Source organism: Eleutherodactylus coqui, chromosome 5 (genome assembly GCF_035609145.1).
Source record: "Eleutherodactylus coqui strain aEleCoq1 chromosome 5, aEleCoq1.hap1, whole genome shotgun sequence".
Classification (NCBI taxonomy): Eukaryota; Metazoa; Chordata; class Amphibia; order Anura; family Eleutherodactylidae; genus Eleutherodactylus; species Eleutherodactylus coqui.
The window spans coordinates 49404345-49432195 of record NC_089841.1 but is presented as its reverse complement, the minus strand read 5'-3'; the positions used below and the strand labels follow the sequence as shown (position 1 = coordinate 49432195).

The window sequence follows — 27851 nt, the reverse complement described above, 5'->3', positions numbered from 1 at the left end:
TCCAGCTAAGTAACTCTGGAATATTTTCGGACCACATATTATTATTGATTGATCAATCTCTTATTCCTGCCTGCATACAAAAATATGATATCTATAATGCGAAAAGTCTCACCTAACTGACCAGGATCTTCTCGTGAGTTCGCCATCCTGCACCATTTCACCGTCATACCCAGACGTCCCGCAGCAATTATCCTTACAGCTTATCCGACCAGACAATGTGTCGCTTCCAAGCCCTCTTGTAGGTGTAATCTCAAGTTCTGTTTTATACTGATGGGATTTCGATTCTACAGAGAAATCCTCACTGCACAGTTTGTCAAGGTCTGGCATGCTCAGTGCTCTCAGCTCCCGCAATTTAGAGCGGGATAAAGATGGCCGTATGTGGCTTGAAGGTGTCCTGTTCTTCCTAACCTGCACACCTTGCATTGAGGGCTCTGCTTTTTCAGTCCTGATTGACTCGGGCACTGGATCTTCCTTTACAGAGTCCACAGGAATTTTTTCAGTACAAGTTAAGGCCACACTTGATGGAGATTTTTTGATTTGTGCTGCTAAGGGCACTTCACTTTGATTATCACAACAAGAACTTAAACTGCGTCTCAAAACCTTTGTGTTCTCGTTAGATTCTGTGTGCAGGGTCACAGAACCTGAAGATCTTCTACTTAAAGGAGACTTGCTAGAAAAAGGAGCATTATTAATTTCAATCACCTTCATGACACTTCTATCAAAATTGACAAGATTTTCAAATGACTTAATCCTTTGCTTGACGGTAAGAGATGAAGCCATTTCATGAGGCCAGTTAAGTTCATAATAATAGTTTCTCTTAATAGTTCTTAACACATCGCTTCTTAGAGAGGCTTTTCCTTTGGGGTCTTGTTTCTCTAAATTTGCTTTAGAATCATCTTGAGTAATGCAGTCGTCCATGCTTTGATCGGATAGTGGGGAAACAAGATGATCATCCGTAAGACTTTCCTTTCCATGCATCATGTCCAGGTCCATGACTTTGGGGATTTGTATTGGCATTGAGTAAGTTCTTGTCACAGACTTGGACCCACTGGGGGGCTTGTCTGTAAGATTAGGCTCCGGTTTGTGTTTGGGGGACTTGAAAACTAAAGCAAATTCTCTGCTGTTGGGAATATTGCTTTTCTGAGGAATGTCATCTTTACAAGTTTGGTGCCCACTTGACAGGGATGGTGATAATTTTACTTCCATGAATGTACGCTGAATGTCTGGGTTTTCCATTTGTTCTTCATTAGCTCTGAGAGAAGACACATGTTGTGTCTCATTTTTAGATGAAGTAAGGTTTCTGCAGAGCCCATTTAAACTATGCCTTGATTTGCCGTCTCCTATTGTGCCCATTTTTCTGTTGGGACAGCTGCTTGTTCCTGTCCCTTGGTTTACTCCAAGAGGAATCTTTTTTCCATCTTCTACACCTTTTTCCGTATCTATGCTAGCAATATTTATCAAGGAACCATTCTCTTTGCATCCTTCGAGGGGACATTTGTTTGTTCCACCAAAATGTGACTTCTCATTTGATTGCGTATTCATCTTGGGGTTTGAAGCAGAATAGGAATCCGTTTTAGGTAGAGATTGAACAGCCTTGTTCTTTTGCTCATTCTCATACGTTTTTGAATTCCGAGTACCCATCTCTCTAGGAGTAGAGAGGGCATCTGCCATGGTGGACCTCTTATGAAGAAGTTTAGGTGATGGTTGTGGGGATGATTTTCTACAGTCATGACTTTCAGTTCTACCAGTGCTTGGTTTTGCTATATCAGCGTTTGGTCTGTTCCTGCTTTTAATGCAAAGACCTTTCAGCTTGGGTCCTGGTTTGGGCATCTGGGCACTTAATGTTTCAAAGTTATTACTCAACGGCCTCCTATTTTCATGGTGTAGTTTTGCAGCAGCATTATTATTTACCTTGTGTTCTGCTACACTAGAGTTTTTCATTGCTAAGCTTTTGGTTGCTTTTGTTTCCATTTTACCCTTTAGGTCTTTATCATGTGTTGTAAGTGACTGATTGCGTTTGTTTGTAGAGGGGGACTTGGTGATACCAATGGATTCTTGAGAACAACCACTGGGCCTTTTTTCATCATTAGATATTTTGCTATCAACATGTGTGGACTTCATATTTACCTCACTGTGAACTTTCATACAGAATGGAGTGTTAGTGTCCATAGTATCACTACACGAAGGCACCTTTATATCACCTGTACTGATTTCCTTCCCATGATCTTCTGTATTTAAGGCACAACGATCTTTAAGTTCCTGAGAATCTTCCTTAAGTAAAACATCTATAAAGGTCTTATCTAGCACATTTCCAATAGCATCTTGGTCTGTGGAAATAGTACCATGGCTGAAGGTCAGTGAACTATTGACAGAAGGAGAAGCTATATCTAGTTTCATAAGTCCAGGTTCACTATTCATTTGTACTGAAGGATAAAACAGAGCTGTCCTCTGAATTTCAATATCATCTTTTTTGTAACCACAACATATTTCGATTTGCTCCTCCTCAGAATCAGTGGTAGTCTGGGTTTCTGACACAAAAGACTGGTTCTGAAGGGATGATATCATGTCACTTGTAGAATCCGAAGGAATTTCCAGTAGTGATTCGCTGTCAGAGTCATCCACAGCTCCATACATAGAAGTCGAAATGTCGATAGAGCTGCTTTCAAGTTTTTCAGACAGTGAAAAGTCATCGGTCACAAGACTGCCGAAATTTCTACAGTAATTACTTAAACTGTTTTTATTAATGACTATGGTATTTTCTACGGGAATGGAATCCAAAACAGAAAGTCCTAGGTGGTTACCCATACCACGCGTCAGACTGGCAGAATTTGAAGACCTACTAGATTGCTCAAGATGCATCACATCGGATGAACAAGGTATAATTTGTTCCGAAATCATACTGGCATCTATACAGTCACCTTGAATCAACCCAATTTTAGATTGAGGAATGGACTGACAATCTTGTAACTCGTGAATAAACTCATCGATATTGGTGACAGGATTGCCACTACAGTGACCTGGTGAGGAGCAATATTTGGCTTGCAGTTGTTCCTCCTTTGTTGCCAGTTTAGAAGAATATAACATAGAATCAACCATTGGAAAGTCGTTACCAGTATGACATTCTTGTGTTTTTGCAGTAGACATGGTCTCTTTTTGCTCATTTTTGCTTGTATCTGTTCCTGACGCCATGATAATATGTGTCAACCTGTCAACAGCTATAAAAAAGAAAAAAAAGTCACATTTAGGCTCAAAGGAACGTAATTTACTTACTTTTTTTTAACATCTCCAATAATTGGTTGAGCTGACACTTAACACCACTGTTGGCAAGAGATGCTGTATTTTCAGCAAATAATACAGACTGTAGAAAACCAAACTTTAGGTTCCTCTATAATTACAGAAGAGTTTACATTTTGTAGGCTCATTATCAACACTATTAGAGGGAAAATATCATCTTAGGTTTCATATCCCAGCTGTTCTAAATCATAGGGTGGAAAATTGTGGAGGAGAAATATACAGGGTGCACTCAGCACCTAACAATGTGAATAGCTGTTCAAAAGATGGAACACAAAAATTAGAAGGTGGATGCACATAAGATTTCAAAAAACATATTTCTAGTGACATGTCCTATGGAGAAGCAGGGCTGGATCACAGAATGCACTTCCACAATGTAAAAGCCACATCTCTGGAAGAACTCTCCATGTGAAGGACTTATCTTAAACCAGACTGGGATAGGTTCAACAATGGAGACAGTCTTCTAAAAGATCTCCTGTCTTCAAAAGTCCATCACAACATCATCTCACTAAAATAGATAGCGCTTTGTGAGGAAAAAAACAAACTGTAGCCAGAAAATTATATATAACAAAGGTGAATGAAAGGTGTACACTCACCTGGTGCTCGGTGGACTTCTCTGGTAAGAGAAACCACCGGCACCCAGATCCACGATCTCCTTAAACATATATCTCTGGCACCCAATCCAGATCCCTGGAGAGTCGTCCTGGGGAACGCAACCCACTGGAGGCTGAAGTAGATCCACTCGGTAAAGAAAAAGATCCCCGCGCTCCGGAGCCCAGAGAATACAGACGTGCACCCGTATCACATGGGTTAAATTTTAATGCAACGTGTTTCGGCAATCTTCACTTGCCTTTCTCAAGCATATAACGATATATGCTTATATGCTTTAGAAAGGCAAGTGAAGATTGCCGAAACGCATTGCATTAAAATTTAACCCATGTGATACGGGTGCATGGCTGTTTTCTCTGGACTCTGCAGCGCGGGGATCTTTTTCTTTACCGAGTGAACATCATCTCACTGTGATTGATCAGAGTCAGAACATGGCATTTGGGTAACAAATGAAATCCTAATCCAAAAATACAGCCATAGACAGAGCGTAATAGAAAAAATCCATGGCAGGCCTATAAGAGTTCAAAAGGCCCCAGGCTGCCGTGCTAACTGAACAGCAGCCCATGATCTCGTTGCGGACGTGCTGTTCGGGTGATAGAGGGAGCCGCTTCTCTCCATTGTGCCATTTAAATGGTGCTGTCAAGAATGACTACAGCGTTTGAAGGATTAACTGCTAGGACTGGAGTTATCTCCGATCCCAGTAATTGTGACTGGGTGCCAGCTGTCAAAGATAGCCAGCACCCGCCATGTATAGAGTGGACTCAGCTACCAAGCTCGGTCTAAACATTGACACCCCGCATTCTCTATACATGAATGGTGGATTTTGGGAGATGTTAAAGGGGGTTGTCCACATCTAGAAAAAAAAGGATCTAATGTTTTTCCAAAAACAGCACCACATCTATCCATAGGCTGTTTCTGGTACTGCATCTCAACTCCATTCAAGTGAATGAAACAATATCAGAACTGCAATACCAGACACAGTCCATGGAAAACAGCAGACCCTTTTTTCTAACTCTGGACAAATCCCTTTAAGGATGCTCTCTCTTTTTTTGTCTCCAACAGGAAAGGAAAAAGTAGTTGGGAAATCAGATTTCCAGCCATCCTAACCCATTTTTTCTATTTTAATCAAGAGTCTGAGCCTCCGGCAAAAGCCAAGTGCTGCATGCTAAACGCTTTCTCCAAACATTTCATCCCTTGATTTGACAAGCCAAAGGCAATTTAGTTTGGAGCTCTACAGAAAATATTTTAACAGCTCATTTATAGACACTGCAGGTAATGACATTAAGTGAAGATTTAATGAAACCAGATGAACATATATTCTGACAGCATTCCAAACACAGGACAAGGCTGCAGCAGAAGTTTAGTCTATGAGCAGCTTTTTTTGTGCCCCTACAGAATTCCTCCTCTTCATTTTTTTTCCCAAAAGGCATCAAAGGCTTCAGTCAAATAGGGAATTTCACAGATTATAATCCAGAAAATATGTAAAGCAAAATTGATTACATTTTTTGACTCTCCTGTAATAAGGGATCAGTGATAATATATCTACAACATTATTATCCAACCAGCGTCTGAGGAGCCACATGTAGCTCCCAGGCACCAAGAATAGAGCTCCTAAACTGGTGACAGCTAGAAATACACTAGGGACACCAAGGATATTAAGACGGAAATACTGACAATCTAGTACTAGATGGTGCACTGAAAGGCTTTAAAGGGAACCTACCATCACCTCTGAGCCCCATAAAATAAGTTTCGGGTGCTCAAATGTGAGAGAATGGAGAGTCCGGAGAGCTGAGTTTCATACTCTCTGGGTGCCCCATTCTTGTGTCATGTCCCTACAAAGTTGGCAAGCATACACAGCATGACTCTTTTCAGCAGTCCCTTGTGTGCAAGCTTCCCCATAGAGCTAGACGGGAGAGCACACCAACAGAGCGAGCTGAAGAAAGTCACACTGTGTGTGTGCCAACTTTATAGGGATAGAGCGCAGGGATGTGGAATGGGGTGAGTATAAAACATAGCTCCCCATTCCCTCACCTTTGAGCCCCACAGCGTAATTTATGGGGCTAAAAGGTGATGGCAGGTTCCCTTTAAACATCAAAAACAGACATATATGTAAACAAGCAAGTGAGGTAATTTTACCTGATATCGGCTTCCGAACTTCCAATGTTACAGCTGAAGGTAAGCACTGGACATAGTCACAGGTTTCCTGATAAGACATATCACCCACACGGATGCCATTAATTGACAGAATTTCATCTCCAGGAGCCAACTTTCCCATAGGTTCCTAGTGGTAGAGTAACCAATGATCAGTGAAAAGTGCGGTCGCTGCCACGAAACATAACGCATCCGTACAGTGATATGTTCATCTTCTGGCAAAATTTTACAATTTAAATACTGATGTATTCTACATGAAAATGTGAGCCACTATATACATACATTAATTCTCTTGCACTGATCCCGAGTTACATCCTGTATTATACTCCAGAGCTGCACTCACTAATCTGCTGATGGAGTAACTGTGTAAATACATTACTTATCCTGTACTGATCCTGAGTTACATCCTGTATTATACTCCAGAGCTGCACTCACTATTCTGCTGGTGGAGTCACTGTGTACATACATTACGTATCCCGTACTGATCCTGAGTTACATCCTGTGTTATACTGCAGAGCTGCACTCACTATTCTGCTGGTGGACTTGTAACAGCTGATATGCTGGATGTCACCAAGTACCAAAATCAACTAAGAAAAGGCGTATGCCTTTAGAGCTTAACTAATATTTTAGTTATTTTTCGAGAAATGTTCCAGTTTGGTCTCATCAGTGGGCGTCCAGTTGCCAATTTTGCTCCAACGAGCTTAATTCAAAAGAAATGGATAGTCTGCAGTCTATCTTTAGCTTTCATGGATTGAGCTCAGATATATCAATGGGAGACAGAGACACAATGCTCTGTAAGGAGACACAGACCCTTTTTTCTAGAGATTAGAGTAGATCTTAATGCTTGGACCACCATCAATGAGATCCTCAGACATATCCCTATGACACATCAGACGTTACCTATGGCAGGAGGCTCACTTTAAATATGTAGTTTAGAGATTAGTGATCAAATTGTCCACAATACCTCATCTCAGTAGATACTAGCTTACCTTATCGGTTTCTGTTTCTCCATGCAGCCTCAGTCCAGCTATTATAATTCTCACAGGAGATTCTTTGATTTCCAGATCTAGCCCAACAGACTCATATCGACTACATAGGAGTTCTATGGTTTCTGTGTTACTTCTGCCCAGCACCTCATCTGCTTCTGCCTTCTTTACCGCTGGCACCATCTTTGTGGACTTTGGGGACTGTTTGTTGTCCTCATGTTTTTGCTTGGAGGAATTTGAGTTCTCTGTACTCATCATACTTTTGACGCGAGTAACTGCTTTATGTTCCAGTTTGGGAGACCTCTTATTTTCAGACTGACTGTCTAATGGGTCTTTTATCCCCAAAGTATTTGGACGTACATCAGTCTTAGCAGACTGTTCGAAAGACTTTACAGGGATAAAGGGTGCGTCTGGGCCATGTTCTAGTGAGCCGTCCTCAGACTCCACAGAACTGCCGCACATGTGAGACCCTGCCTCGCAGATAATAGTTCTAGGCAAGTCATCCGACTGGATTTCTTCATCAACATCCAAGGAAGAAGTGGTCATCACAATCCCAGAATCTTCATCGGCGTTCTTTTTCTTAGTATCACAGAAGCGTCGGTCTTCTTTTTTACCAAAGTCGTCTTCTTCGCTGCCCTCCTCATCATCGTAACAGATAACTCTTCTTTGTCTTCGGAGGGAAGTTCTTATCGATTGTGGACTTTCATCAATGCTGGATTGCCTCGAAGCAACTGGTTTGTTTACGGGACTTTGACTTAGTCCATTTCTCAGAGAAAGACATACGGAACCTTGACATTTTGTTGCTCCATTTCCTTTAAATGTAAAAATAGAAACATACACCATTATAAAATAGAAAAATATATAAACATTTAATAACAAGCATTTATAATAAGTAATTCGACTAATGGAGCAGATTTCCACCAGTCGTAACTGACCAATGCATAACCACCATTGTTAAGGATCATCTTTTTATATCAGATTGTACATTACTCTTGCGTGGTGTTTATTCCCACTTTAGGGGTTATTTTAAAGATAGCGTCCTCTCACATGTCCCACTAGTGAGAGTCAAGGATCATAGACTTTCTAACCCCAATATCCTAAATGAGCAGTTACCTACGCAAGTTACTAGTGAAGACAAAAAGCTCTTCTATATAGGTTCCTGGAACTCCCATTAATTATAATGAAGAAGTTCTTGCATATTCTCAGACACCAAACAGCTGAGACCCAGCTACAATGAATGGCTACTTTATTAGATATATCCATTTACTAGAGGGTTGGACACCTTTTGGCCTTCAGAACCACAACGATTCATTGTGGCATCAATTCACAAGTATCAGAAGACTCGAACTGTGCCGATAAAACATCCTCACACCACTACTCCACCTTCACCAGCCTGCACTGTTTACACCTGACAGGAAGGGGTCATCCACTCATGCTGCTTGCACCAAATTCTGACCTTCCATCACAATTGTGCAACAGTAATCTTGATTCATCTGACCAGGTGATGTTTTTCCACTGCTCAGATTTTTGATTTTTTGTAAGCACTGGAATCTCGTCTTTCTGTTTCTCTTAGACACATTGGCGTTGGAACTGGTTGTATGCTCTTATAGCCCATCTATGCTAAGGAATGGCAGGTTCTGTGTCAGATACAATAGCTGTAGCACCAGCGTTGTATTTGGCTGCTCTTGAGTGTGCAACGCCTCTTGGTCAGATTAATTCCTGACATCCTCTTCTGACCCCTTACAGAGATAACTTGCTAACATCCACAGAATTCCCTTTTGCTAGATGTTTTTTTATTCATGCCATTTCGGTATATTCTTCACCCTTCTACACAAGACAACAGCACAAGATTGACCGTGAAATCCTGATCCCAGCTAGTCTAGCACCAATGACCAGGCATCATTGGAAGTCGCTTAGATTTCTGGCTGCTCCCAATGTAATTTAGATTTACACTGAAACTGATCCACGGAAAACTTGTCACGGGATTTTATGCTGAATTCCGGAGTCACGGCTCTATTTTCCATACAGGAAAGCTTCAACTGATAAAGAGCCGATATCTCTAATAAAGTGACCATTCAGTATATATAGGTAGCCAAGCTAAGGTCCAAGTTCCTGAACCTCTATCACTGTAGTCTTGTGACATATTATAAAGTCCTGTCTTTGGAATATTTCTTTAAAGATTATATTCAGATTAAAATGCAAAGAGTTTGCTCAGGATTAGAAAAAAAAGTCTGCTTTCTTCCAGAAACAGTGCCACATCTGCCCACTGAAATGAATTGAGTTGAGCTGCAGTACCACACACAACCTGTGGGCAGACATGGCACTGTTTCTGGAAGAAAGCAGTCATGTTTTTTTCTTTCTTTAATATAATCTAATCCCCTGCTATTCAATTCTCCTCCTCAATACGATAGAAGGCATTGATCCAACAATGTTAGCAAAATCAGCTATGGAATCTTGAGAGGTGGTTAATTAAAACAACCACCTGACCTCATCCTGGGACAAGATTCTGCCATGGAACTGGAGAGGTGTGCATTATACTTCCTGGTGTCCTTTATTCTCATACAGTTGTTGATCTACTTGTTCTTTAGGCCCTACTCCGGTGATCCAAGATGCCTGCACCGATTCTTAGACTACTCAATGAACATTGTGCATCGGTAATCAGTCACTACATGCTGCTTTCTGATTGGCTAGGGCTGCTGATTAAGGCCAGGCTCACACAAACGTATTTGCATTGCGTATTGCGCATGCAATGTACATGTGCATAATACATGGTGAATGGCATCAATGAAAGTACATTGATTTTTTTTGTTCCAAGGAGGGCAACCAGGTAATAAATATTTTCTTTCCAGAACTGGGGGATTGCTTTAATTTCACCTAATTCCCTGCTATTCAGTTCTTCTCATCAATATGGGAAGGGCATCGATCCAATAATATTACCCAACTCAGCTTTCATACAACTCAAAAAGCAAACCCAGAACCTTAAGTAGTCTAATGGCTATGACATAAATGTGGAAAATATTTAAGTATCGGAATCATTGTCTTTATTTCAGTTCTATCGTTTTGTTGTCTTATTGTCTAGAATTGTTAGCATACAAACATTCCATACACTTGGAAAATTAAATGAGTCTGGCAGGCAGCATGTAGACTCAGACAACAAGCATTTCAAGAGAAACTTTTTTCCAAGAAAGTGTCTAGGGATTGGCCTTTATTCATGGAAACCACAAGAGTACTCCTAATTCATGTGAGGGGCCCTTCCAGTTTCACAGCGCCTGATACATGGCATGTGTGTGTTGGAAAGAGGTGAGCACTATGAATATTCTACATGGAACATTATTATTGGGTTCCCACTTGGCTTATGGAAAAATCTATTTTCCATTCACTTACTGTGGGAATGAGATGGAAATTCTTGAAAGTTTTGGAGTTTGTTTTTGACACTTGTGACATGTGAAACCTTTCATGTACTTGAAATATTGCAGACGTGAGCATGACTCACACACCTCCGTCACGGCCTTCACTGTTAGAAGGAATTCAGAATATAGTCCAGATCATTACAGTACACTGGACTAGTGGCTCTGGTTTCTATTTCTTGCTAGTCATTTCTACGTTGAATAGATGGAAAACCCAAAACTCTCTATTGCTGGAGTCAAGGGAGAAATTCATTATTCCTTTTTTGCCATTGGTAAATGATGCACTTTGCATGTCTTCTGCGCCTATGCTCGTTGTACAGAGTCCTGCCTTTATCGAACAAGTCATTACCTTCTTTAAGATCAGCAAATTCTTATCCTGAAGCTCTCTGTGCTGCTGTGGACACTACTCGTACCGCTATCTACCTCCTATTTATTCTGCACCATAATGTGAAGCCCTGTCCTTACTAACCCAATCCCATCAGTGACTTGGTCACTGCCATCAACAAGACCAGCATGCCCTTCTGATGCTGTAAATCCTATGGATCTGGGTGTACTACTTTTAAAACAACATATTTTCCATGTAAGGTTGCCCCTTGCTAACACATATCCCCATACCAATATAGGGGTGCAGGAGTTGTGTTTGCACCCAAGCCCAGTGCAAATAATGCAGACAGCCTACTAGGCAAACCATTATTTCAGGTTATATGCCGAGATGGCTGGTTCTCCTTGAGGAGAGCACCAAGAGGTTGTAGGGAGTCTTATAGACCATGTAGTGCTCCCTGAATAAAAGGTAGGAAAACTATGACTGTATCTAATGGCATCAAGGCAAGCATACAGAAAAGGTACATTCTAAACAGTGAGAGGTTTGTACTGAGGCAGGAACACATTTCTGGGCCTGGCATATCACACGTACTTCAATGACCGGATGCCAGGTGCTCGGTGGGTATTTAGGACACGACATATTTATCAGCACATAAACAAAGCCGGTTTAGATGGTGAAGGAAATCTTACTGGCAGCACTGAAAGGAGCAGTGTTTTCCTCCATTGAGTTGCTTGCACTCCTCACCCGCAGCTGGTCTTCGTCACTAGAACCAGTCACCACGGTGTCCGATAGAGAGGACTGGCTGGGGGCATCCTGTGAGAAGTACTGGGACAGCTCCCCTTCAGAACTTACAGAGCCCTGCTAGGAAGAAGCATGGACACAGGAGTCAAAAGTGATCTTTCAGGGTCTGGGCAGATGTTGTATTTCTAATGTTTCTGCTTTTTAATGAACAAATTGCAGTAAGGAATTATTCCTATATATTGTATATATTTCTTTTCCTTGCAGCAGTTCTGTGATGCATCAGCATTAAATATCTCAGCAGAGCCCGACAATGTCTGAGAATTCGATCACTGGGCATCTTAGGGCTCGTTCATATCATCATTTGGGGATTCTGTTTCCCTGCTCCATTAGAAGAGCAGAAAACGGAATCCGCATCCGGAACGGATCTGTCTTATAATGAAAGGGAGCCAAAAGAACCCCTATTGACTTTAATGGAGTCCGTCCAGCTTCTCTTATGCCCTATGGCATTTTCCTGGACGAAATAGCAGTGTACGCGCCATATATAGACTTGTATGGGAGAGCGTGTGCACGGGACTCTGAGGCGAGCACCACAGTAACCAGGCAAACATAAAAAAAAGAAAAACATCACCCGGCTCCATGTCACCTGCCCTAACAGCATCATAAGTTAGTTTATCTTGCTTTAGGCAGGTGACCGTTTCCCTTTAAGAGCAGTTCAGAGATTTGCTTTACAGTAACCACATAAACATAGGAACATGCTGTTTGGAGATGACTTATTGACTTTTGTGGGAGAGTGCTGTGGGCATGTTTGGTGACCTGCGCAGGGAGAGGGAGGAAGTAAGCTGTGACCATCACCTATTCTGAATACAGAATTCTCTGCTATCCATATATAGGTGTTACCTCTCATTGCAATTCTGACTGTGATAATGACTGCTGAGAAGTTTTATCCACAAAGCAGGATGTTTTAAGGTCCATAAACGATGGACAATGAGCTCATCACTCATCGTTCAGTGTAAACAGCGGCCGTTCACCACTGAACGGCCGCTGTATTAAGTGAATGGAGAGGGGTGGGGAACGAGAGGAGAGAAATCTCCTGCACTGCCCCGGCCCCTTGCTGGCCGCTCTGCGAGCAAACAGCTCTGCTAGCTCCCATGTGACAGCAGGGGAGCGAGGAAACACAGGGGCGAGTGTCGGGCATCGTTTGCCCGACATTCGTTCTGTGTAAATGGACCTTTAGACTATTATTAGGCCTAGTAGTCAGTGAATACTTTAGAATGGAAAAGTAGAAAAAAAAAAATCTCCAAAATTCTGCAAAAACATGTTTAATATAAATAAACTTCACTTAGGCCGCCTGCAGACGGGCGGGTTGGATCCGGCGTCGAGAATTCTCGCCGCGGGACCCGACCCCAGCGCCTGCAAGGACGAGCGCGTAATCACCCGCGCTTGGCGGCCCCGGCTCAGCGCATGCGCAGACCGGAGCCGGCGGCCGGGTGAGTGACGTTTCTGTGCGAGGCTCTGCGAGCCCCGCACAGAAATAGGACATGCCGCGGTTTGTTTGACACGCGACATTTCGCGCGGCCAAACCGCCGCCGTCTGCATAGGAGTGCGTATTGTAATGCACTCCTATGCAGGCTTTCAGTGGCGGAAATACCGTGAAAAATCCCGCCGCGGGATTTCCGCCCGTGTGCAGGCGGCCTTAAAAAAGGTAATTTTCTGATATTACACTCCCTTTAAAGTGGTTCTTTAGGTGTCAAAGTGTTAACAGGGTTTTCCTGCCATTGTAAGTCATGGCACATTTCTAGAAATTGCCATGTTTACTGATTAGTGGGAGTTTGACCTCACAGACCTACACAATTATTAGTATGAAAGGGCCGCATTACAAATAAATAGCTAAGTAAACACAACACTCTGGAGCACTGGGGGTCCATGTAGAAAGTTACCAACACAAGTTAAAACACGTACAACACCCAAAGTTGATTCAATACTTTTTATTAAAAAAACTTTGGACAATTGACAAATAGGTGAACGTTTTCACTCACGGGACCTTTCTCAGGCCTACGGAGGCTCTCTGTTCAGCCCAATAGGCTTTGCGTTGCTTTGGTCATCTTTGATGGCGATTCTAGGTTAATGGGGTCTGTGGGTGCTATTTGTATTATAAATGGTATGCACAATTGGTGTATAAAGAACAGAGATCACCATAAGGAATTCTCATTGAGGCTCCAGTTCACTCATTCCATTTTATGTTTTGTAGGGCAGCATGTCCCTCTGTCCATAGAGAAGTGGCGCCTTACTTAAGTTCACTCAGTAGGAACCACTGTGGTCAGCTTGAGCCTGGGCCCTGATTGTCTATGGGCCCCATAGCAGCTAGCTCTTCTGCCTCTATAAATATAGAACTGAGAGGGTCACTCATTAGGTCAAACTGACACTGCAAACTGTTTAAGTATTAATATGAAATTAATAGTACATACTGATGTATCTACACCTAGGGTTCTTTTTTTAATGTGTCAAAAACATAGAAAAATAGTAGTTTGGATGAGGGCTCAGTGGATGGGAGCCCTGTAACATGTGTGTGGTAATTATATTGTGCTCTTACCCGACTAGCAGGCTCCAAGAAGCGTTTCATTGTCCAGCTGAGCGGTGCCTGTCCATCTCCTTGCTTGGGTTTTACAGTTGGAGATGGGCTCTTGGAAGGGAAGCCTGGGGATATAGTAGTAGGCACGTTGATAAAATGACATTAAACAGTCTGCTGATTATCTGCAGGGAATGCAATTTATTGGATCTATAGCCCCCCCACAGAGCAGCAATTCAGATAATAGCAGTAGATTAGAAAATTTACATGTACGAGATTCCATTAAGATAAAAGCAAGAGGTTAATTTGCGCTTCACAGGGGTGGTCTGCTTTATAAAACCTCCTGTTTAGGATATCCATCAATTAATCATGTCAAGACCAAGGCCTCCCCATGCCTAAATGTCTACAGCAAAAATTCACCTTCTAGAACGCCTTTCTAAAAGGGTCCACACACTTTTAATAGCTGTCAGCCAAATGCTCATTTGACTTGACAGCGATTCTCCCCCAACTTTCCCAAACATATGAAAGCTTCATGAATTTGGGTCCCATAGGCCAAACGAGTGCTGTTTTTTAGCATATTTGGTGATAAGGAGCTAATCATTTCAGCCAGCTATTACTTCAAGAGGATGGGGCTGTGTTCTCTTTAAAGGGGTTTTCCAGTCAGCACACGGATACACTGAGGTTGGAGCAGACGCCGCTGCTCCAACTCCTGTGCAGTGGCAGGATTTGTGACTGCAGGCACAGTTCTCATTGAAATCAATGAAAGCTGGACCTGCAATTACAAGAGCAGGCCACTGCAGAAACGTCAGAGCAGCGGCATCTGCTCCGACCTCAGTGTATCCCGACACCGACAGCGGGCGCTGGCTTGAAAACTCTTTTAATGGCAAAGCACTATGCAGCACGATCTGCCATTGATCACTTAAGGACCAGAATTTTTTTTTGACACAGGCAAAGCTTAATAGGCTGGAATCTATGGCAGTCCTGGGAACCTTCAATAGGCCCTCAGGCTGCCATAGCAATCCATAAGCATCCTGCACCTGAGTCACAGAGGGTTTGATGGGCGATGGAGGGGCCTTCCCCTCCCTAACTGCTTAGATGCCACTGCTAGCATTGACAGTGGCATCTAAGTAGTTAAATGACTGCAATCGAATTTAGCTAGTGTGGAATCTGCATTAAAAACTGCAGCGATTCAGCAGCTTGTGAATTCACCCTAAATAAGGGTATGTTCACATGTGGCGAAGTTTCATGTCAACATTACACCATTTGCTGCTGATTTTGCTGCAGATTTGTTAGGGATTTTTTCTGCTGTGGAAAATCTACAGGGAATCTGCCAAGTGTGAACATACCCCGGGGGCTTATTTATTGGGGAGATTCTAAAGTCCGTGTGCTGTCTGTATTTACACCTGACTGCGCACAGACCCAGTACATCAATGTGGCTATACTGTCTGTTTATATAGACTGTGAAAAAAAATTCAGCAAGTCTTAAGACCCATTTACAAGGGATGAATGTCAGGCAAACGATGCCTGCCACTCATCCCCGCACATACTCGCTCCCGTGCTACTGCACAGGAGCGAGTATCAATGGCTCTCTGACAGAGCGGCCAGCAGGGGGCCGAGCGGCTGGAAGAGATTTCACTCCTCGCTCTCCCCCGCCCCTTTCCATTCACTTAACACAGCAGACGTTCAGTACTGAACAGCTGCTGTTTATACTGAACGATCATCGTTCAGATCATCACTCATTGTTTATGCAGCCTAAACGATGATCTGAACGATGATCTTTCTTTGTAAACAGCAGCCGTTCAGTACTGAACGGCCGCCGTGTTAAGTGAATGGAGAGGGGAAGCACGAGGAGTGAAATTTCCTCCAGCCGCCCTGCTACGAGCCAACGATACTCGCTCCTGCAACAGCACGTGAGCGAGTACAATGGGGGACAAGTGTTGGGCCTTGTTTGCCCGACATTTGTCCCGTGTAAATGGGGCTTTATTCCAGTCCAAGTTCTCAGACGGCAGTCACCCATTCCAGTCAATGGGTGCCCAAAATAAAAGAAAAAGAGAGCACACAAAGAACATCCATGTGCACTTATTTTTACAGTGTTCATTGCTATGCAATAATAATAAAAAATTTGGGTCACCTTTTTTTTTTCCTTTTTCTTGCAAGAAAAAAAAAACAGATAACACATGGAAGTAAAAAAAACAACAAAATACAACACTCAAGGATGCAGCAATGACACACATACAGATTAATATCCGTCATCTAAATAAACCCTTGTACTTCATTTTTTCCCTGTTGGAGACACTAAATATTTGCTATCAGGTTGCCTGCAGATTACAATTAATCACTAGGGGTATCAGCAGCAGGACCTTAAGTGTACTATCTAATAAAAAAGGATTTAATACAGATTAGGGGGTAAAATAAATGTTCATTCCTGTAATTACGTCGCTCCAACTGTAACACTGTCAGCTCAGCTCTTACTTTTATGGTTTTCCAGGGAACTTCCTAACCAAGTTCCAAGGAGCCCTGGTTGTAAAACAGTGGCTTAAGAAAAAGTTCTGCAACTTTTTAGTCTATGTTGCATTTCAGTTTCTGTCTATTTTCAAGATCTCTGCTACACTTGCTGTCAGTGAACAGAAACATTCTGGAAAATGGCAAGGAACTGAATCACAAAATGTATTCGGAAGTTGCATTACTTTTCATTATACATGGTGTAATTAGGAGCCCTTGTTCTGTTCACCTCCTTGTCACGTTGATGACAGGCTTACCTGTAATGTGAGAACTCCCAGGATCCTTGCTCTCGCGGTGGGTGCTACGAGAGATGGTTTCATCCATTTCTTGCTCAGACATCTTCAAGTAATAAAAAATAAGATATCCATTTGTTCAGTTGAAAGACTTGCAGTCATGTTGACAGAGTATAACAAGGCTCGTCCTTTTCCTGCATCCTACTCCGTTCTACATGATGCAAAACCACGGTGACAGCACATTCCTCGGAGAACAGAGACTGCACATACAGCGAGGCTGCAGCAAGACAGACAGCTATTTTGTGTATAATATAGTTCTCCTTTAACCCTTTCAGGACCATAATTGAGTCAATCGAATTTGAAACAGTTTACAACTAACAGAAAAATATGTCCCTTGGTCCTCAAACAGAAAGTCCTCATTCTGTCAATGGCAATTCTTGACATAATGCTTGTGGTGCTGCACAACACCTCACATCTACTAAGACTGCTACTAGTATTACACCTGTCAAAGTAAGATAGTTGGAGTGTTTTGCACCAAATGTTTTAAAAACTGCATGCCTTTTGATAAATTTGGCACATATGGAACTAACAGTCAGAATATCAAATCTATATTTGGAGTGGGCACCAAACTTTGCACTATTTTCAGGCTCTCATACCTCCAAACTTTGAAACCCTGAAAAGATGGGCTATTCCGAGCACACTGTTGCAATCTTTTTAAAAATTAAGTTACAGCTCTAAACCTACCCAATCCCTTCACAGTTATAGTGCACCACATAAAACAGTGCCTCTTTATGACCCACACACTCTAATATTGTCCCCCTCACATGGATAATGCCCATTTAGTGCCTTTCACAAAGTAAAGATTCTCCGTTAATGCCCCACACAGAAACGGTGCCCTCAATGATCCCCCTAACAAAGTATGGTGCCCCTTTTGTGCCCCCACATAGAAAATGTTCCCCCATGCTGAAAACTTTCTTTGAGTAATGCCCTTTTAGTGCCCCCCACTCTGAAAAAAAGTGCTCCAAGTGATGTGTGCCTCTTGCTTGAAATTTACAATTTGACAACTGATCTATCTCGACTCCCATGGAGGCCATGACTCTGCAGGTGTCCTCTAGTGGTCTGTCACTCTGCGGTCTGTGGCTCGGCGCGAGAAATAACGTCACTCCATTGCATCTGCCAAGCCACAGACAGCACAGGGTAGATGGTGGAGCAGAGATCGGAGGGCTCCCACCTTTACCATGGCACTCAACTGTACCGGTGTCCTCAAGAAGACACAGATACAACTAACACCAGGACATTAGGAGTGCTTTTCAGAGAAGCGGGACAGTTCCCAAAATCCATGAAGATTGGGAGGAATGCTTTTTCTTGAAGAAAAAAAAAAAAGTTGAAATTCTGCTTGGAGATCATGCTCATTTTACTAGTCACTTTTCAAATTATTTGCACATAATTTGCGACGTAATATGCCTTCAATTTTAACCACTTTTTTTATACCCTTGCATAAGGAGGCACTATGATTTTCTTCTGTAACATATCTTTATAAGCAGTCCTTGGTTTACGATACACGTATCTTACATGACAGCAACAGATTCAAAGCACCTGGATGGATTTTGGACTGTAAACCTTCTTACAAGATATGAATCTTTATCTCTCCGTGCACAAAAGGAAGGGCTGCTGAACGGAAATGAAGCCGAGTCCCCCCCTGGATATCATAATCATGTGCTCAGCTTTTTGGAAAAACTATATGTGTACGAGAGCAAGAAAAGCGAGGAGGGACATGTGGTTTTTATTGTTCCTGTACAAATACCATTTTATATTAGCTGGAGAGTGAGCTGCAGAAATAAAAATTACAGACCCTGGAAGGGCTAGAAAGACATTTTCTGCTGCATCTTTATTTCATTATTATGTACTCAAGAACAGGCAGAGTGTCAGGCGTAGGGAGGAGATGGGAACAAAGCAAAGGGAAGCTAGTCACGGAACCGTCCGACTTTGTAGAAAGCTCTTCCCATCTTGGCCTACACCGCCAGATTGTTGCAGGTAAGGTCATGGCCCCCTTGTGGACACTGTGTGTGGGGTCTGTACTATTTCGTCTGGTAAATGCCATTATGGTCACTGGCACTGTTCAAGTCCAATGCTTCAGTTTTATCCCTTGTTCGGTCAGAGCCAAGCAACAAAAGCTAAAAGCAGTTATGAACAGGCCCTTACAGACAGACTTCTGCTGGTTGCTAGACGAAGAGGTTAACAAAATGTTGACAGACACACCGCCAACTGCTTGGCTTACTATCCATTACATTCTTCCCTTTGCCGTGCACAATTCTATTAGTTTCCGTCCATCATCTTAGCATACTGTGTAGAGAGAGAAATTGATGGAATGCAATTTAGCAGACACTGAACCAGCAGGGGAGACTATGAAATGTAAGCTCAGTGGCCTGCAGAATACTATATCCATCTTTGCATGGGAAATTTAGCACTTGAAAGGGATTTACCAAGTAAAAACTGTTGATGACTTATTTTCAGGATAGGTCAACAATAGTTAATTGCTGGGGACCTGCTGCTTGGGATCCGTGGCGATGTGCCGATCACCCATCCCACTGTCAGAGCAGCAGGCTGGATGTGCGTCATTGGGGACAGGGGAGTTACTGGCCTGGCTGGCTTCACTCCCAATAAAATCAATGTTAATGGGTCCCCAGTGATTAACTATTAATGACCTATCCTGAGGTTAGGTCATCAATAGTTTTTGCCCAGAAAACCCCCTTTATTAAAGAACGTAAGAAAACATAAATAGTGACAAAAGTGAAGATTTAAAATTTAGTGCAAAATTAAGTGTAAAACTTAATCGAACATGTAAAACACAGCTAGGATGAGCACTACAAGGTGGGCAAGGAAAGCTAACAGTTTAGGGTGGACCCCCTTTTGGACTCATTAACCAGGGCCTCTGACTGTACTACCACCTATACTTTCTTGGTGACAGCCCTAATGTATGTATATGGTGTGTATAAGATTTGTATACCCTATCACAATATTGTCCACTTATTTGTCTCCCCACATTTGGTGCCACCGATCTTTTGTGGAAGTAACGCCAATGCCCTGCCCCCGCCCACCCGTCATTTTGAACCGATTCCAGTAGTAACTGTTGCCTATTCAGCCCTATAACTCTACCACAAGTGATAACACGGTTTAATAGCTAGAGCAGAGAGTAGGCCTACTATATATCGGTCCAGCAGTAATACTGTGCTGCTAATAAAGGACACAAAGGTAAAGTGAGATACAGAGGTCTGGCAGCTTTCATATTTTGGAATAACACGGCAGTTCTTTCCAATTGAAATACATCTGAAGCAAAGGTCGCAGTCAATAAACCGAGCCGTAAAGCAGGCGGCTCTGGGGACATAATCATTTCATCCTCCACATTTTATCCTGTGGCTTACGTCCTTTTATTGTGGCTGTTTACAGGAAAGCCACAAGTAATGAGAAGCTTCTGTTTCTGTGTGAAAGCGAGAGCCAGAAGGGAACACGTTAAGGAATACTAAGGAGAGACTGTAAAAGCGCTCTCTTCTATATGAGGGATGCAAGACTGCGCACCTTATACCGGCCCCTGTAATCTCCAGGGCCAAAAACTGCATGGAGAAGGGTCCATTTACACCAAATCACGGATCGTTTTAACGAACAAACGATGTCAATCTTCGCTCTCGGGGAGCCTGTCTATACTGGCAGATACATCGTTGGCTCATTCAGACGCGAAATCGTTGAGCCGTTCACATTCACTACATAAGTCAATGAGAACGACTGAACGATCGCTATTTAAACCGAACAATTAATGAACGAGCAAACGATGATTGTTATGTCTGCATAAAACGAACAATGAAAAAAGGGAACAATTTAGTCGTCGTTCGATCGTTGGCTGCATTTACACTGAACAATTATCATTCATTTTCGCTCACTTGAATGATTTTTTTGAACGATAATCATTCTGTGTAAAAGCGCCTTAAAGGCTTGGTTCCACCACTATTAACCCTTTCCAATCCAATTTGTATCCTGGTTTTCCTGGGGGGCTTACTCTTTTCCTGTCATTATACAACAGCGCTATATGCTGGCTAAAGCCAGTACTGCATGAGGTGACACGTTGGATAGGCCCCGACAGCAGAGAGGATGGCAATATACAGTAAGAGAACCCCGACGGACGTCTTCCAACATCGAAGCTGTACAGCCTTAAATCATAATGTCTTCAGAGGTCAGACAGTGGACTGGAAAGAGTTGAGGAGGTATTACGATTTCAACACATAAAGTGGATTCATTACATATAACAAGAGGATATACCTCATTTACATGTGATTAGGCTGGACCGCAGCTACTGTACTGTCAATACCCTGGTATTATACTGAAATCCATATTACTATTTCCAGCCATGGAACATTTTTGACTGTTACTTAGGAAATGTCGTAAATGGACATTTATGATAATTTGGAATATTAAAAATGATTACTCCTCCCCTGAACACACGTTCAATGTCTGCCATTAGCGAGGATGACAGTGATGTAAAGAATTGGGTTAAGTTTCCGGCTTGATTATGGTGGGATTTATTCCGGCACATTTAGGTCTTAATAGGGGATATGATTTCACTCCAGGGAAAATGGTTTCCAGATTTTTGAAAGACTGAAAGCAAAATTGTTCATAACTGCATGTGACTAAACAGGTCTCGTTATATCACATCATAGAGGACTAATCGAGGACACTCCAGTCTGACAACCAGGGGAACATCATCCATTATGTAGGTTCTTAGAATCAAGGGGAATGTAACACTGTCGTTATTTCTAAGGCTAGTTATCCCAGCTTTATAGAAACTAGTTCTCTGGGAAACAAGCAAAGTTCAGACATGTGCTCTCCATTGTTATGGTCCTTTTACACGATGCCCAACAGCTCGTCCCAGTGATGCCCACTCCTGTGCTGTTACACAGGAGTATCGCTGGCATTGCTCAGATTGCGGCTGGCATGGAGGCATAGCAGCCAGAGATGGCTGCTCAGGATGAAATGATGGATTTCTCAGGGATCATAACCTACTGGAAAATGGTAAAGCCACTAAAGTCACTAAAAAGAGGTGACAAACTTTCCTAAAGGCCGTGTTTCTTGTGGTTTTAATGCTAGCATTTACTGCCATTTTTTGCAGCAAAAATTAGCGTGCCCAAATGTTAGCTATAGGTCAGTAGGGGATTATGAAACTCATTGCTAAGAATACATTTCTTGTGGCAGTTTTTCTCACTTTGGTGCCCTTTTTGAGTCCATGACATTTTTGCAAAACCACAGTATGCTCTCTATATTTTTTTTTTCCGGATCTTTTCCCATGGGCTTCGCTATTGGAAAAAAAATGTAGGCACGTTAAGAAAAAAAGGTCTCCCAAAAAAATGCATGCGTCTGTTTAAAAATTAAAAAAAGCCTTTTTTTTACATGTTTTTAGAGGTAAAAACCAAGCAAAAAGACTAGGTGGGAAACTTAATGACTCATGCCAGAATTATGGCATAAAAAAAGCTGCAAATTTTTACGCAAATAGTATGTGCGCAAAGATTTCTGACTTTTTGACCTTTTTACATCTAGTGTGAGCCTTTCTGAAACTGGACGAGATAGGCAAAAAAATGTGGTGTGGCCTCATGTGGACCGTCGTATTTACCATAATTTACATTGGAAACTGGGAGTAAACTACAGTGGAAATCTACACCCACTCATAGCTGTTGTAGATTTCACATACTGGGGCACAAACTGGCAAGGCGTGCGCCGCTTAATAAATTTGGCACACTTCACTTTAGGGTACTCTTTAATTAGACTGGAATATAAAACCTGTGTATAAAACACCGATCTAAGTAGATTACTTGTGAAGGAGGCCTAAAATTCGTGGCTCTCTGGGGTAGTGAAAGGGTTAACTATAAACTTTCCTGGTGTTACAGAACAATAAATGTGTTAATGGTAATGAGGACCCGAGGCAATTGCACAATTTACTACAACCTAGAACCGGCCCTGGTTATTCCCTCGGTTCACCTACAGAATTTATAAATTAGGAAATTACATTTACAGCATTTCTCTTTTAAAAATCTGAATTTCTGTTCTCCTACACAGACCTATGGCATTTCTTTGTGCTCTGTAACCATGCAGATGCATAAGTCTGCATATCTGCTGTTTATACAATCAGTAGGATATTTTCAATCAAGAAAATTTGCAAATAACAAACATGCTGATACTCATCTCTCCCGACTCCCAGCAAGTCTTCTGTTGGCAGCTCCGAGTATCTCCTGTGACGTACTGCTTGCAAGCTGCAGCAGTCTACAGAATGTCACAGGCTGCTGCAGCCAATCTCAAAACGTTAGCAGTTTATTGGTGGCATACACAGGCTGCTGAAGCTTGTAAGCAGCACAAGGTTAAACATGAAGCTGCAACAAGAGTATAAGCTTTTTGTCAATTTTATACTATTTAAACACAAACTGAATAAGCTGGACAACACCTTCTACATTTTATTTTAGAGGCAATGAAACTTAAAAAAAAACCAATCAGTTTGCAAAAGTGGACACACCTTTCAAGCCCTCTTTTGTCACAATGCAATTTTGCATACAGCCAATGTACTCTGCTCACCTTCGGGTTTGGGTGCCGACTGATGATCAGGCTTACAGGACCAGGTCCACACTCACTCAATATGGCATATGCCTCACTTAATGCAGCATGACGGAGACTCACAGAGTCAGCTTCCAATATCTGATCCCCTCGGCTGCAAATTGAAAAAAAAATATAAAAGGTAAATAAACAGGCACTGCAGTCATACAAAATGAGGCCAAATACGCTGGTGCTCCAAATAACGTCTCCGAACACGCAACTTGCCGCTCCTTAGCACGGATGAGTTATAACAGCAGATGACCAGTTCCAGTGCCAAAACAAACAAAAAGGCCAGACTCTAGGGGGCAAAAAAGTGCAAAAATTGTATCACTGAGCAGCGGAAAACATCTCCTGATCAGATGGATCCAGATTTTTGTTGCACCGTGCCGACGGTGCAAACTTCATAAATCAGTGAACCCCTCGTCACCTGATCAGAACATGTCGGCACCTTCGTCTAATTTGCGGCAGCTACGAGAACCTTCCTGTCCAAATGGACCAGTATTCCTGCAGAACAATTTTATCACCTAGTGGAAACTATGGTACGCCATGACAAATTGTGATTCTGAAGGCCAAAGGAGGTCCACTACTAGATGGGGTTCTCTATTAAAGTGGCCATTTAGTGTACTATACAGTGTCCATTGCACCTGCATGCTGGAGACCAACTTCTAGGGCATAAGCACAGCAGTTTTCCTGATGAGATAACCTCATTAAATCAACACTTTTCTAATTAAATACATTCATGTAGCAGGAAATTGATCTGCATAACAAATTACTTTCTCAAAGTTAATAAGAATCCACGGCCAATTCTTCTCACACTTCACTGTGAACGCTGTCATTATATAAGAACATCTGGAATGATTCTCCGGGTGGATCAGCTCGCCCTTCTAAAAAGGATTTCCCGATTTATCAAAACCATATTGTCAGTACGAAATTCCATTCACAAGAACTGCTGATTTCATCTTATGTGACTCTGGAATAGGCCTTTAACCAAAGTGAGAGGAGCTTAGCAGTTTAATGTAGGTTGATGGCATCAAAAGGGCTTTAAATTACTAATATATACAAATAAAAATGTATATAAACAGAAATGTTAAAGAGAGTGAGCCTTATGTTACAGTGAGGCGATTAAGGGGCAGTAAAAAAAATTAAACAAAAGTTCATTTAAAGAGGCAGTACACCTCAGTAAATGGCCACCAAACCCTTTTTTTTTAATTTTAATTTAATGCACCGTAAATTAAATAGGTCCATAAATGTTAACGTGTAAATTCTAGAGATGAGCGAACGTACTCGTCCGAGCTTGATATTCGTGCGAATATTAGGGTGTTCGGGATGCTCGTTACTCGTAACGAGTACCACGCGGTGTTCCGGTTACTTTCAGTTTCCTCTCTGAGACGTTAGCGCGCTTTTCTGGCCAATTGAAAGACAGGGAAGGCATTACAACTTCCCCCTGTGACGTTCAAGCCCTATACCACCCCCCTGCTGTGAGTGGCTGGGGAGATCTGATGTCACCCGAGTATAAAAGTCGGCCCCTCCCGCGGCTCGCCACACATGCCTTGTGACTTAGCTGAGGGAAAGTACTATCGTGCTGGAGCTGCTGTAGGGAGAGCGTTAGGAGTTAGTGTAGGCTTCAAGAACCCCAACGGCCCTTCTCAGGGCCACATCTACTAGTGTGCAGTACTGTGTTAGCACAGTATTTTTATTTTTTTTTCCAAAATTGGATCTGCAGAGCATTGCGCCCTGCAATAGGGACAGAAGTGGGGGTTAGGCAGGGAGAGTGTTAGGAGTTAGTGTAGGCTTCAAGAACCCCAACGGTCCTTTCTAGGGCCACATCTATCCGTGTGCAGTACTGTCCAGGCTGCTGTTAGCAGTGTTGCATTTTTATTTTTTTTTCTCAAAACCGGCTGTGCAGAGCATTGCACCCGGCATTAATACTACAGGGATAGAATTGTGTAGGCAGGGCCAGAAGACATACATTATTCATTGAATACACGCAGTGTGGGTGTTCCTTGTAAAAAGCAGGGAAAAAATTCTATTTGGCCTGCCTCTGACAGTACTCAGGGCTCTGTGTACGTGTGTGCTGTGCGCTGAACGTTCAGAAAAAATCAGACGCAACCAGCTACGGTTGAGTGCAGCCTTGCGCCAATTTCTTTCCTGCCTGGGAAATACCTGCTCTGCCACAGTTAGTAACTCTGCAACAGTAAAGTTCTGTGACAGTTTTGCAGGGCCGCAACACAGTTATTAAAATTATTATTCAGTGAATAGACGCAGTGGGCCTATCCTTTTAAACAAAAGGGAAAAAAGTATATTTGCCCTGCCTCTGACAGCCGTCAGGGCTCTGGGTACGTGTGTGCTGCGTGGAGAACGTAAAAAAATCAGACGCAACCAGCTACGGTTGAGTGCAGCCTTGCGCCAATTTCTTTCCTGCCTGGGAAATACCTGCTCTGCCACAGTTAGTAACTCTGCAACAGTAAAGTTCTGTGACAGTTTTGCAGGGCCGCAACACAGTTATTAAAATTATTATTCAGTGAATAGACGCAGTGGGCCTATCCTTTTAAACAAAAGGGAAAAAAGTATATTTGCCCTGCCTCTGACAGCCGTCAGGGCTCTGGGTACGTGTGTGCTGCGTGGAGAACGTAAAAAAATCAGACGCAACCAGCTACGGTTGAGTGCAGCCTTGCGCCAATTTCTTTCCTGCCTGGGAAATACCTGCTCTGCCACAGTTAGTAACTCTGCAACAGTAAAGTTCTGTGACAGTTTTGCAGGGCCGCAACACAGTTATTAAACTTAGTAGTATTCATTGAATACACGCAGTGTGGCTTGTCCTTTGAAAAACAAGGGAAAAAATTGTATTTTGGCTGCAGGCTTGCGCCACTTTCTTTCCTGCCTGGGAAATCAAATCACTGGTAATACACCATGCTGAGGGGTAGGGGTAGGCCTATAGGACGTGGACGAGGACGCGGAGGCCCAAGTCAGGGTGTGGGCACAGGGCGAGCCAGTGTGGTGGCCAGGGGTAGAGGCAGGGCCAGACCGAATAATCCACCAACTGTTTCCCAAAGCGCCCCCTCGCGCCATGCCACACTGCACAGCTCAAGGTGCTCTACGGTGTGGCAGTTTTTCACAGAGACGCCTGACGACCGACGAACAGTGGTGTGCAACCTTTGTCGCGCCAAGATCAGCTGGGGAGGCACCACCAACAGCATGCGCAGGCATATGATGGCCAAGCACCCCACAAGGTGGGACGATGCCCGTTCACCGCCTCCGGTTTGCACCACTGCCTCTCCCCCTGTGCCCCAACCTGCCACTGAGATCCAACCCCCCTCTCAGGACACAGGCACTACCGTCTCCTGGCCTGCACCCACACCCTCACCTCCGCTGTCCTCGGCCCCATCCAGCAATGTCTCTCAGCGCAGCGTCCAGACGTCGCTAGCGCCACAGTTTGAGCGCAAGCGCAAGTACGATGCCACGCACCCGCACGCTCAAGCGTTAAACGTGCACATTGCAAAATTGATCAGCCTGGAGATGCTGCCGTATAGGCTTGTGGAAACGGAGGCTTTCAAAAGCATGATGGCGGCGGCGGCCCCACGCTACTCAGTTCCCAGTCGCCACTACTTTTCCCGATGTGCCGTCCCAGCCCTGCACGACCACGTCTCCCGCAACATTGTACGCGCCCTCACCAACACGGTTAATGCCAAGGTCCACTTAACAACAGACACGTGGACAAGCACAGGCAGGCAGGGCCACTATATCTCCCTGACGGCACATTGGGTGAATTTAGTGGAGGCTGGGACAGAGTCAGAGCCTGGGACCGCTCACGTCCTACCCACCCCCAGAATTGCGGGCCCCAGCTCGGTGGTGGTATCTGCGGCGGTGTATGCTTCCTCCACTAAAGCACCCTCCTCCTCCTCCTCCAACGCAACCTCTGTCTCGCAATCAAGATGTGTCAGCAGCACGTCGCCAGCAGTCGGTGTAACGCGGCGTGGCAGCACAGCGGTGGGCAAGCGTCAGCAGGCCGTGCTGAAACTACTCAGCTTAGGAGAGAAGAGGCACACGGCCCACGAACTGCTGCAGGGTCTGACAGAGCAGACCGACCGCTGGCTTGCGCCGCTGAGCCTCCAACCGGGCATGGTCGTGTGTGACAACGGCCGTAAGCTGGTGGCGGCTCTGCAGCTCGGCAGCCTCACGCACGTGCCATGCCTGGCCCACGTCTTTAATTTGGTGGTTCAGCGCTTTCTGAAAAGCTACCCCCACTTGTCATACCTGCTCGGAAAGGTGCGCCAGCTCTGCGCACATTTCCGCAAATCCCACACGCACGCTGCCACCCTGCGGACACTGCAACATCGGTTTAATCTGCCAGTGCACCGACTGCTGTGCGACGTGCCCACACAGTGGAACTCTACGCTCCACATGTTGGCCAGACTC

General features: G+C 43.5%; 1 protein-coding gene across 3 annotated transcripts in view; it reads right to left on the bottom strand.

Annotated features, from left to right (window-relative positions):
* PDZD2 (PDZ domain containing 2) overlaps positions 1 to 27851 on the bottom strand; it is a 326060-nt gene that overhangs the window by 40262 nt on the left and 257947 nt on the right. For 2 of the 3 annotated variants that reach the window (XM_066602486.1, XM_066602488.1), the window contains 7 exons: positions 23418 to 23550; positions 16833 to 16914; positions 14098 to 14201; positions 11456 to 11627; positions 7041 to 7849; positions 6037 to 6181; positions 113 to 3215 (listed from right to left, as the gene is read on the bottom strand). In XM_066602486.1, the coding sequence (XP_066458583.1) occupies positions 113 to 3215; positions 6037 to 6181; positions 7041 to 7849; positions 11456 to 11627; positions 14098 to 14201; positions 16833 to 16914; positions 23418 to 23550 (4548 nt within the window). The remainder of the gene's footprint in view (positions 1 to 112; positions 3216 to 6036; positions 6182 to 7040; positions 7850 to 11455; positions 11628 to 14097; positions 14202 to 16832; positions 16915 to 23417; positions 23551 to 27851) is intronic. The other variant, XM_066602487.1, reaches the window with a different exon arrangement.